Source organism: Miniopterus natalensis, chromosome 10, assembly GCF_054644295.1.
Source record: "Miniopterus natalensis isolate mMinNat1 chromosome 10, mMinNat1.hap1, whole genome shotgun sequence".
Taxonomy (NCBI): domain Eukaryota; kingdom Metazoa; phylum Chordata; class Mammalia; order Chiroptera; family Miniopteridae; genus Miniopterus; species Miniopterus natalensis.
Window position 1 is genome coordinate 55448635 of NC_142090.1, and position 11295 is coordinate 55459929.

Here is an 11295-nt window from a genome sequence, read left to right on the forward strand (position 1 = left end):
GCATACATCATGGGGTGCCTGTCTGTGTATTTGGGGAAGTCTTGCTCATGGAAATAATGCTCATTTTGCAAGATCGTGAAGGATAAGGAGGAGGGTAGCTGAAGAAGAATTGGAGATTCAGAGAAAATAGGGGACCTTTAGGCCTAGAACAGCAAGGTGACTCGAAACTGCATGAAGTGCTCAGGTAGCTCCAGGGAGTAGAAGCCCTGAAGGACTCAGTGCCAAACGTGGGAGATGACATTGGAGAGCGGGAGAAAGGCCACAGGCCACGCCAAGGACCCTGGTCTTCCTACTATCCACGTACAGGGTACTTAGTACTATCACTTAGAGGGGTGGCACCACTTGTCACAGTGGAGTGCACAACCCCCGAGAACTAAGCCTAGTCAGTGTCATAACACTCCAAAGGCTTTCCCCTCTGTCTCTTTAGCCCTCTCCAGTTCCTCAACTTTTCTCCCCGTTTTGGATCCACTCTTCCATGGCTCACTCTTTATTCTTCTCTCCTCTTCTGCCTTCCAGGCTACCTCTTGGTTCTCTTATTTTTCCATTTCTATACCTTCCCTCTGTCCCTTGCATCTCCCCCCCACTTTTAAATCTTTTCCTTCTACCCATTTTCTTCATCCCACCCTCCCCTTTGGGGGACCAGGAACAGTCACTGGGAGAATGGATGCTGAGGCAGATCTGGCAGAATGGGGTCCTTGAGAGTTGAGTCAGAGACAGACAGGGTCAATACGATGGGCTGGCTGAGGTCAGGCACACACGGTGGGGAGAAGGGGGTGGGTGCAAAATGTTCTCCGAGAGTTCCCGAAGCTCAGTGTTGGAAGGCCAAATTCCATCACCAAACACACAGACAAGCAAGAGTGCCAACAGAGGCAAAGGGTCAGAGCCAGGTGGAGCCTGGAGCGGAACCAGGGAGGAGGTAAAGTCAAGAGCAAATGGGGAAGGGGCCCTAAAATTGCTACAAGAGGGGCCCATGTCCCCAAGGTTCTCTTTAGTGGCTCCTGGGGAGGGAGATAGAGCACCTGGATCTATGAGCTACAGTTACAAGCCCAGGATGGGGTTGTGGTGTAATATGTTTTCTTTACTGAACATTTATATGACATTGAAGAGCGGTGTAAGTGCTTTTCAAATTACTAAATAAAATTTTTTTGCCCTTAAGCTTAAATTTAAAATAACATGAATTTCATAGCAACATCCTAAGTAAACCTAGATTTTTTTTTTCCAGTGATTTTCAACAAAACAATGCATTTCGGACGCCTTTAGAGTACAGTTTTGTGAATGTCTAGTCGCTATGTTGTACAACTGAAACTAATATAATATTGTATGTCAATTGTAATTGAAAAATAAAAGAGAGAGAGAGAGGGAAAAGAACACCATTCTGACCTTGGCCTCTTTCAGCACAAAAAAAATATCTATTCAGAGTTTGAAAAAGATTACATTTAAATTTAATTTCAATTTTAATTTTTAAATTCAGGTGAAATTTTCCATGTTTCCGCTTTAAGGTTTTAGGTATTCTATTTTCTGTAGGAGGCAGATTTAAAACCTGTGCATTAAAACCAGATCTAGTTTTACAATTTATTCTCTAATGCACTAAATTAAAAAAACCCAAAAAACTCTTACTGAGACTTTTAAACAAAAACGTCATGAGAATAAGGAGGAGAGAATGAATAGGGGCTTTGTACATGAGAAATCTGCAGCGAGGCTCAAAACCTAGGATGTTTTGATATCTTTTTGCCATTTACTTATTAAGGTGGAGATTTCAGCTGATGCCACTTAATACCAACTTCTTTGTTAACAAATAATGGTTGTCATAGTTTGAAACACATATTTACCAAAAGCGGGCAAACATTTTCTTGGGCTGCTTCTCTGAGACATGGTACAAATGGAAAACAGAATAGACTTCTTCCAAAAACATGTTGGCTTGCTTTGTGCCAGCAGAAAACCACTAAGAATTGTGTTGCACATAATCTAAATCCCTAATAGTTACTCTATATTTAATCAGTTTTCTTGGATGCCAAATGTGAACACAGATTTCTAATAACTTTAAATTTCTATGATTAGCAATCACTCTTATGCAAGCCTATTTAAGCTAAAGTTGTGGGGGTTTGTGAAACAAAAGTAGAGATTTTTTTCCCCCTGAAATTGGTTAGTTTGTCTGGTCCTACAAACACAAGTCCTTTTCAGTTTCCCTGTGAATCAGCTCTGCTCTATTTCACAGCCGGCCTATCCCTGCCTTTTTTGTCATCCACCTTGAGAATGTGGGCCATGACTGCAATGAACCAACCTAAGACAGCACAGGTGCAGCAGGGTAAATCTATCCCTGCCTGCAGACAATATTTATTTATTTTTTAAATTATTATTTTTTTAATCCTCACCAGAGAATATTTTTTCCATTGCTTTTTCAGAGAGAGTGGAAGGAAGAGAGAGAGAAACATTGATGTGAGAGAGAGACATTGAGTGGTTGCCTCCTGCTGGCGACCCTGGTCGGGGCCAAGCCTGCAACCAAGGTACGTGCCCTTGGCTGGAATCGAACCCAGGACCCTTCGGTCCATGGGCCGATGCTCTAACCATTGAGCCAAACTGGCTAGGGCTGCAGACAATCTTAAAGTCCTGGCTCGGTAACTATTGCTTCAAGAACCAAATCTGAATAAAGGATAGAATGATCACATTTACTATTTCGCAGCTTACCAATGTTAATGGTCCAATTAAATTCACTTTCTTCATTTTTTCCTTGTCTTGGTTGCTGAAAAAAAATATAATTGTTTGAATTTAAAACCGTTGCAAAATGTTTCACAGTCAATGAATATAAATTTGAGTAGTTATCATATTCAACTATTACAATATTTCAAATATAAAACAGTGATGTCCACAAATTGTCAAAAATCTCCAGTTTAACAAAGACGGCAAGGTGAATCGCCCTTTTAACTAAGGTAACTGTCCAAGGTACTACAGGGATAACTGGATAAACATAAATGGTCGCCTGCCTTGCAGAGCTCATGCACAGGGGGGATGAGAATGTCAACAACATCTGCCAAATCAACTGCGACAGTCGCCCCTCCCTGTCCACAGTTTTGCTATCTGCAGTGTCAGTTACTCGCAGCCAACTGTGAACTGAAAATATTAAATAGAAAATTCCAGAAATAAAGAATTCATAAGTTTTCCATTGTAAACTTATGAGTAGTGTGACGAAATCTCACGCTGTCCCACTGCTTCCTGCCCAGGACGAGAATCATCACTTTGTCCGGTGTATCTACACTATAGATAGTACCCACCTGTTAGTCACTTAGCAGTCGTCTCAGTTACCAAATTGACTGTCGATATCACAGTGCTTGTGTTCAAGTAACCCTTATTTTACTTAATAACGGCCCCAAGAGCAAGAGTAGTGATGCTGGCAATTTGAATATACCAAAGAGAAGCTGTAAAGTGATTCCTTTAAGTGAAAAGGTGAAAGCTCTTGACTTAATTTGGCATTTAATCTTATCACATCATCACAAGAAGGGGAAAGGCAAGTACAGTACAATAAGATATTTTGACAGAGAGAGAGAGATACTGAAAGAGACAGAGAGAGACAGAGACAGAGACAGAGTGAGATCACTACTAGGGTGGGGGGCAAAAGTAGGTTTACAGTTGTGAGTACTCAAAACACAGTTTATTCTTGTATTATTATTTATTAATTATTGTATTATTTTCCATATAAAAACGATAAACCTACTTTTGCTCTACCCTGTATAACTTTCATTACAGTATATTGTTATAATTGTTCTATTTTATTATTAGTTACTGTGCCTAATTTATAAATTAAACTTTATCATAGGTATGTATATAGAGAAAAAAAGCATAATATATATAGGGTTTAGAACTATCTGAGGTTTTAGGCATACACTGGAGGGTCTTGGAACATATTCCTTGTGGATAAAGGGGGACTACTATAAACTCTTCTTTGGCTAAAAAATAGTATTTATCTAAAAATAATAAAGGCCATTCTTCGGAAGGATTGTGGAAAGTGGTGTCAGGAAATCTTGCTTGTTCTACATTCAAAATGCATCTAGAATTCAACCACTGCTCACCACTTTTATTGCTATCCCATTAGCCCAGGAGAACGCCTGCCTAGTCTCTCTACTTCCAAGTATGCCCACTTTAGTGGATCCTCAACATAGCAGTCAAAGCAGTCATTTAAAAACTCAAGTCACACCATGCTGCTCCTCTGCTCAAAAGCCTACAGTGGCTCCCACTTTTCTCAAGTATAAAATCCAAAACCCTACATTGGCCTCTAGGGCCCTACGCGATCAGTTTCCTGTTGCCTCTCTGGCCACACTTCCCACCACCACCTGTTTCCTCTGCTCCAACCACCCTGGCCCCTCTGCTGTTCTGTGAACACAGCAAACATTATCCCATCGCAGGGTCTTTACACTGTCAGATAATTCTGCCAGGAATGCTCTCTTCAGACACCCACACTGCCCTCTCCTCTCATTTCTTTCACATCTGTGTTCAAATATTGCCTTCTAAATAAGACCTACCTTAACCACTGTCTTTAAAATTGCAAACTGACTTCCTTAGCCATAATTAGTGGTTTTTTCCCTGTAGCATTCATCACCTTCTAAAGTTTGCTGTAGTTTACTTATTTAGCATGTGTATTGCTTATGTCTGTCGGCCATACAATAATGTAAATTCTGTGAGGGTGGAGATTTTCTTTTTTAACCTAAAATTCACTTACTTAGCTTAAATTTCCAGGTAGATGATAAAGTTAATTCATAAAACTTGATCTCAAATTATTTAGCTAAAATCAAAGGACAGACATCCCCCACTCAATATGTCTAAAAGAATGTGCCACAGGCAATAGCATGATTGGAAGAAGCATATAACTAAGTTTCCATTTCCCCTAGAAAACTGAGGTGAGCTTAACTTCCTCCGCATGTAGGAGCTTTGGTCTGCCTTTTATAAAAATTAGTCTCATTACATTTAATCTCAGAATCTTACAGTCTTATTGTATAATTAACTTTCTGTATTTCTCTTCTGCATAGTTTTCCGCAAACCCCATTTCTGAGAACCTCCTTAGGTTCCCGAGCGTTACTGCATTTTTTATTTTTTGCGTTTTTTGCAGGGACAGCTCCTTTGTACACGTATCAGATGTTCAGCCAAGGCAACACATAAATAGCCTTCCTGGCGAGAACGCCGTCTATTTATAGATTCACAGTCGGTCCCAGGCTAAACTGCGGGCTGGTGAACACCACGCCTTTGGGGAGAAATCCCCGCGCCCCTGGGCTCCCCACTCCGCGGCCGGCTAAGCCGTCTGCGAAGGAGCGTCACGGTGCTCACAGGGAGCGGGGCGGCGTCACCGTAGGCAGCTAACGGGCTGACACTCGCTCGGGTTTCAGCATCAGATAGGCGCCTTTCCGTTGGCTAATCAGGCCCCGGACAGCTGGAGGGCAGCGCGGGGCCTGATAAATCTGCCCGGGCGATGGCTCCGCGGCGCGGGGCAGTTCCTTCTGGGCGGCCCGGCGTGAACTCAGAGGCCGCAGAAACCCCACCGGCTACACATGTGAGGCTGAGGGGAAATGATTCACTGTCCCCGCAGGGAAAGAGGAAGCAAAGGCGGGACCCGCCGACTGCCCGCTTCGGCCCCCGCGAAGGCCCGTGCGGGGCGCGTAACAGGCCCCGGGGGCCACGGCGCGGCAGAAGGACCCCGAGCGCCCCCTTGCACCGGAGCCGAGCACGGACCGGGAGGCGCAGGTTGCGGGGAATGAGGCTGCGCAGGCCCCCGCCCCGAGCTGCGAGCGCCGAGCCCGCCGGCCCCGGGAGGAGGGGGAGGGGCGGGACGGGAGCAGCCGGCGCCGCGCGGGGAGGGAGCCGCCGCCCAGCCCCGCTCCCGGGCACCGCCGCCCGCCGCAAATGCCCGATGCTCCCGGCGTGAAGAGCCAGGCGGCGTTCGGGAAAGTAGTTTGTAAAAGTTTTGAGTTATATAACACAAGGAACGTTATACAACCCAGATATTCACCGAATCGCCCTGCACAAAAGGAAGCGGCCACTTTTAAGGACCCCCCACCCCCCCAGCCTGCTGCAAAGGGAGCCTCCGCGACATTCCTTGAGAAAGGTCAGAGCCTCAGCCAGACCCTCCAACGTAGCCGCAGAACAAAGGCCAGAGGCATCAAGCAGATTTTCTCAGCCTCTGCCCGAGGCCGGCTGTGGCGCGGCGGGTTCGCGAGTAACGGAAAAGCGCTGCCCGCGGGGAGGTACCTGCTGCCGCTCAGCTCAAAGTCGCCTTCTGGTCGCCTGGGGCGCCGGGCCGTCCCGTTCCTTCCCGCCTCCAGATCCATCTCAGCCTGCGGAGAAACCACAGCTTCAGGTCCAAGCGCGCCCGCGCCGGCTCGGGGAGGACGGCCAGCCTCCCCGCAGCCCCGCCCGAGGCGCCCGAGCCGAGCGCGCGGGTCGCGGGGCCCGGGGCGCCGGCCGGAGGTCCCGCCGCCCCGCTCGCGCCCGCAGCCCCGGGTTTCCCCGCGCGCCGGGGCCTCCCTCACCTCGGACCTCGCGCGTCTCGGGTCCAGCCGCCGGGCGCGCGGGGCGCTGCGACCCAGGGGCCTGGACTTTGCTCGCGCGACTTGGCCCCCGCCCCCCGCGCGCGTCCCGGCCCAGCGACGCCTCCCGCCGCCGCCGGGGCTAAGGCCCCGGCCCGCAGGAGCAGCTCCCGCCGCCCGCCGCGCGCAACGCCGGCCGGGCGCGGGTGCGGGGCGCAGAGCGCCGCCCTGGTCGCCGGGGGCCGGGCGCCGCCGCCACCCACCCGGGCGAGCCGCCAGCCCCTGGCGGCCCCGCCAGCTGCGGGCGATAAGCCCGGGGGCAGCCTGGTGCCGCCCGGTGCCCCGAGAGCCGCGCCTGCGGGCCGCCGGCGCCCCGAAAAGTGACTCGCTCTCTCTCGGCGCTCGGTTTCCCTGTTAGACCCACGAGGGGACCCTTTATGGAGGCTCCACAACCACGGGGAGGGGCAGGGCGAGGACCAGGAGAGCCCCGGACTTGCCTCCCATTTCTGCGCCTCCGGGTCTGGCCCCCCTGGCACCGAGCCCAACCATCTCCAGGCGCCGCGGGGTGCACAGGGCCCGACGCATCCAGTGACGGTCCTTGGAGAAGAGGGACGTTCTGGTTCCCCTTTGAATACGGAGAGAGGCAGAACTTTAGGGTTGCAAGGGACTTCAGAGATCGTCCGATCAAAACCCGCATTTTTTTTCTCCCCAGGAAGAGACTGATGCCCAGAGAGATTAAGTCCTGCCTGAGGCAGCGTCAGCGGGCCCAGGGCCCAGGCTCCAGTGCCATCCCCTGGCGCCCTGCTCTGAGCTTGGACTTCCTATCCTAAATTGTCTCTACACCGAGCGCCCACTCGAGTCCCCTGAATGGCTTTCTTGTCCCTTCTGATTAATTTCTCTGCGCTCATCTGAAAAGGAAGGGTCTAACACACCGAGCAGTGCGTGACGGAGGCCATGACGCCAGTGGGATTCAAACTCAGGCCTTTACTTATTAGCTCTGTGGCCTTGGACACTAAGCTCACTTCTGAAGGCCTCAGTTCCCTCATATGTAAAAATAGGGTAAAAACACCTCCCTTGTTAGGTGATTTTGAGGAATAAATGAATTAAGAAGGTTCAAGGACCTAGTACTGTGTCTAAAATATAGTAGGTGCTCAACAAAATATGGCTTTCCTTCCTAATCAAGCAAGGGGATTGCTTGCTGGTCCTTGCTCCTGCTATGTCTTACTAACACAGAAGTCATCCCAAGGTTTTCTTGGGTTTCCAGAAAACCTGAAAGCAGAGCATGGTATAAGAGCAGATGTTGTTGGGCAGGCCCTGGGATGAATCTCACCTCTGCCATCCATTAGCTGTCTGGCTTGGGGCAGTTTATTTAATTCTCACTTGAGTCTCTGAAAACCAGGGGTGTTATTAAGATTAGATATAATGTGTGTACAGTGCCCGGCACACAAGAGGCACTTAATAAATGATAACTAGAATTATAGTTAAAAGATCAGAAGAAGCGATGAGGAAAGACTAGAATAGGAGCCATTTACTCTTAAATGTGCCACATATCTCCATCCACCCCACCCATTACCTTGAGCTAGGCCGAACCTGACTTGAAGAATATGCAGGGAGTTGATTGAAACTATGGCATGATCTGGAATTCTGTGATAGAAATGAATTTACTTAAGTATTTTTCTTCAAAATGCTTTTCTTCTCCAGTCTACCATAACCATGAGGGTTGTCTCCTCTGATCAACCAGAATTCCTCCTCCTCACGAGTCTAGCAGGTGGTCAGGGACTGAAGATACTCTGGGATTAAAGCAGCTGGAATTGTTTAGTTTGAAAAAAGGCTTGGTGAGTGGAAGACATAATAAAACTCAGTAGCCTGTAAGGAGATGACAGCCTCCACAGTTTCTATAAAAGAAATCTTGGGAGACTAAAAAGACAGATACTTGAGGAAGTAGGAAGCTTCTGAACTAAAAACAAAAACAAACAAAAAGCATCCAGAAATAGGACATGTTTGCCTATCTGTCTGTCTAAGTCAATTCACAGAGATGTCCCTCTGACCAGTGCTGGTGTTTTCTGCATCTGAGGGCAGAAGAGTGTCCGACAGGCAGGTGCTGGTGGAGAGAGAGGAGCCATGCCTACATGACTGTGTGTGTGTGTTTCCCCGTGTTAGAGACAAATCAAGGGGCCCCTTTATATGTTTGACAACAACGAAGCAGCTCTATCAGTTATTCCTTCATTCAGGAAGCAATATGTAAGCCACCCTGGATTTCTTGATGACATTCTGTAAGAAATCTTAGCTTTCTCTTTGGGGTGGGATACCGGGATATTCTGTTGTTGTTGTTCTCATTGACGTAGAGTTAATATTTCCACCACTGTGTTATCTTAACTTTTTCTATTTCTTCCATTAGTTCTATCTTTCGTTTTTAATTTTAACTTTTGCCTTTTGGGGGGCTCAATCAAATATTTTTATTATGTAGGTTTCCTTCCTCTTAACTTACTAAGTATACATTCTTTTACTATCTACTTAATAGTTAACTCCTTATTAGAGATTGACTAATCACTGGTACTGATTTCTCTTCCAGGACAATGCAAGGATTTTAAAACTTTCAAATCACACTTACCCACCTGACTTATATAGTATTGTCATGCACAGCAGCGCTTTAATTTTCTCTATTTATGACCCTTATCGTAATATTATTACTTTATGGAGTTGATATTCATTTAGATTTATCTCTATATTTATCACCTTATTGCTCTTTATTTTTTCCTACATCTCAGAGCCCAATATCTTGGATCATTTTCCTGTTAGAGGAAGAACACTCCTTTGCGTTTCCTTTAGTTGGTGACTAATTTTATCAGCTTTTTTTCCCCTGAAAATTTATTTCATCTTTATTTTGAAAAATTATTTGGATTCACCTTACTGGTTATCAAGATTTTTATTATGAAACTATAGTAATTAAGGCAATGTGTTTTGCACAGGGATAAACAAAATTAAAATGGAACAGAATAGAGAACTCATAAGGGACAGAGCTGGAGATCTAATGCAAGCAGTGTTCTTAGCCACCACCTTAAATAGGCCGGAAAGTAGGGGTAGGGAACATGGGTCAACTGTCTCAGATGGTTAGATACAGTCATCCCCAGCCATTGATCTTACTACCTTTTAACTCTTCTTCACCTCCTTGATGTGCTCTCTTCCTTTATGACCCATCTTGCAAACATCTGCAACCCCCTTGCCCTCTCTCTTTATCAGGCTCACTTGGTAAAACCACAACCCTGGCTAATTTAAATTACCCAGCCACTGCAAGCCTACATCACGTAGTACAACATGGTTAAAGAAAAACACCAAACCATCTGACTGGTCTCACCATGAAGTTAAATGGCCCTTGACTATACACTTAATGTAATAAGTATGCTTATTGTTTATTGTCTACTCTGTGGGATGCAAGGCTCATAAGCATAAAGATTTTTTTTCTGGTGCATCCCAACATTTGCTGCCCAGGAGTCATAGGTGTTTCCTTAGTTCATTCACTCTTCCAATTTCCCAGATAATTACTTTATACCTTCTCTCTCCTCAAACTTTGATAATTCTTTCCCAATCTTCACATTCTGCTGAAATATTGTGCTTCTGTTTTCACTGATAAGATGGAAATTTCCAGAAGGGAACTGCCATAACCTCCTGCTGTGACATTTGCCCACTTACCAGCATCTGCAACCAGCACTCTGCCTTCCCACCTGTTTCTCTAAATGAACTATCCATACCCCTATTTGCAGCCAGTTCTGTTTGTACTTCTATATTACGGATCCCTCCCCTGCAAATAACTTCTAAAGGAGCCGTTATTTTCTGTCTTCTGCTGCAGCAACTCCTTTGTCCCCGCTGGTTCGTTCCTGTTGGCATACATACATGCTGTATTTCTTCCATCTTAACAACAACAAAAACCTCTCTTGACTCACTCCCTCCACCAACTACCATCCTTTTTGCAGCTAAATGTCATAAAAGAATTATCTCTCTACTTTCTTCATTTCCTGTCCTCCTGTTCTCCCTTAAACACACTCTAATCAGGAGTTTGACCCTTTCGCACCACCCAAACTGCTCCTGTAAGGGTCACTGATACCCAAAGGTCTGTTCTTTGTCCGTATCATATGTGGCAAATTCAAGCGGTGGACAAATTTACTTCCTTTCATACACTTTCTCCTTGGATTCCAGGACACCACATTTCTTGGATTTTCTTATACTTTAATGGTCACTATTTCTCAGTTTCCTTCGATGTTCTTCCTCTTCTGAATTTCAGCTTCATAATGTTTGAGTGCCCCCGGCTCACTCATTGGACTCTTCTGCCAATTCTCACTCCCTCCGTAACCTCAGCCAGTCTCGTGGCTTTAAATACCATCCATATGCAACAATTTGTACATTCTTATTTCTAGCCTCGACCTTCTTCCTGAATTCCCAACCAATATATACAATTGCATCCTGACATCTCTGTTTGGATGTTTAATGTGCCCAACCATGACGCCTGGCCTTTTCCCCAAAACGGCCCCTCCAGCAGGCCTCCCCTTCTCAGCTGGCAGCCCCAGCCTTCCAATTGTTCAGGGTCATCGGCATTCTTCTCTGTCTTCCTTACCCCGTGCTCAGTCTGGCAGGAAATCCTGTTGGCTCTACCTTCAAAATATATCCAGAACCTGACCACTTCTGTCTCCAGTTCCACCACTGTCCTGCAAGCCACTGTCATCTCTCACCTGAATTACTACAATAGCTCCTCAGCAGCCTGTCTGCTTCTGCCTTTGTCCCCTCTCCTGCG

The 11295-nt window shown here is 46.5% G+C and overlaps 1 protein-coding gene across 1 annotated transcript in view; it reads right to left on the bottom strand.

The window, feature by feature from the left end:
- Window positions 1-6322, bottom strand: part of ABCB4 (ATP binding cassette subfamily B member 4) — a 70494-nt gene extending 64172 nt beyond the window's left edge. The window contains exons 1-2 of the mRNA XM_016218867.2: window positions 6232-6322; window positions 2686-2740 (exon numbers count right to left, since the gene is read on the bottom strand). Coding sequence (XP_016074353.2) covers window positions 2686-2740; window positions 6232-6311 — 135 coding nt within the window. The 5' untranslated portion in view covers window positions 6312-6322. The remainder of the gene's footprint in view (window positions 1-2685; window positions 2741-6231) is intronic.
- Between the last annotated feature and the right edge of the window lie 4973 nt (window positions 6323-11295).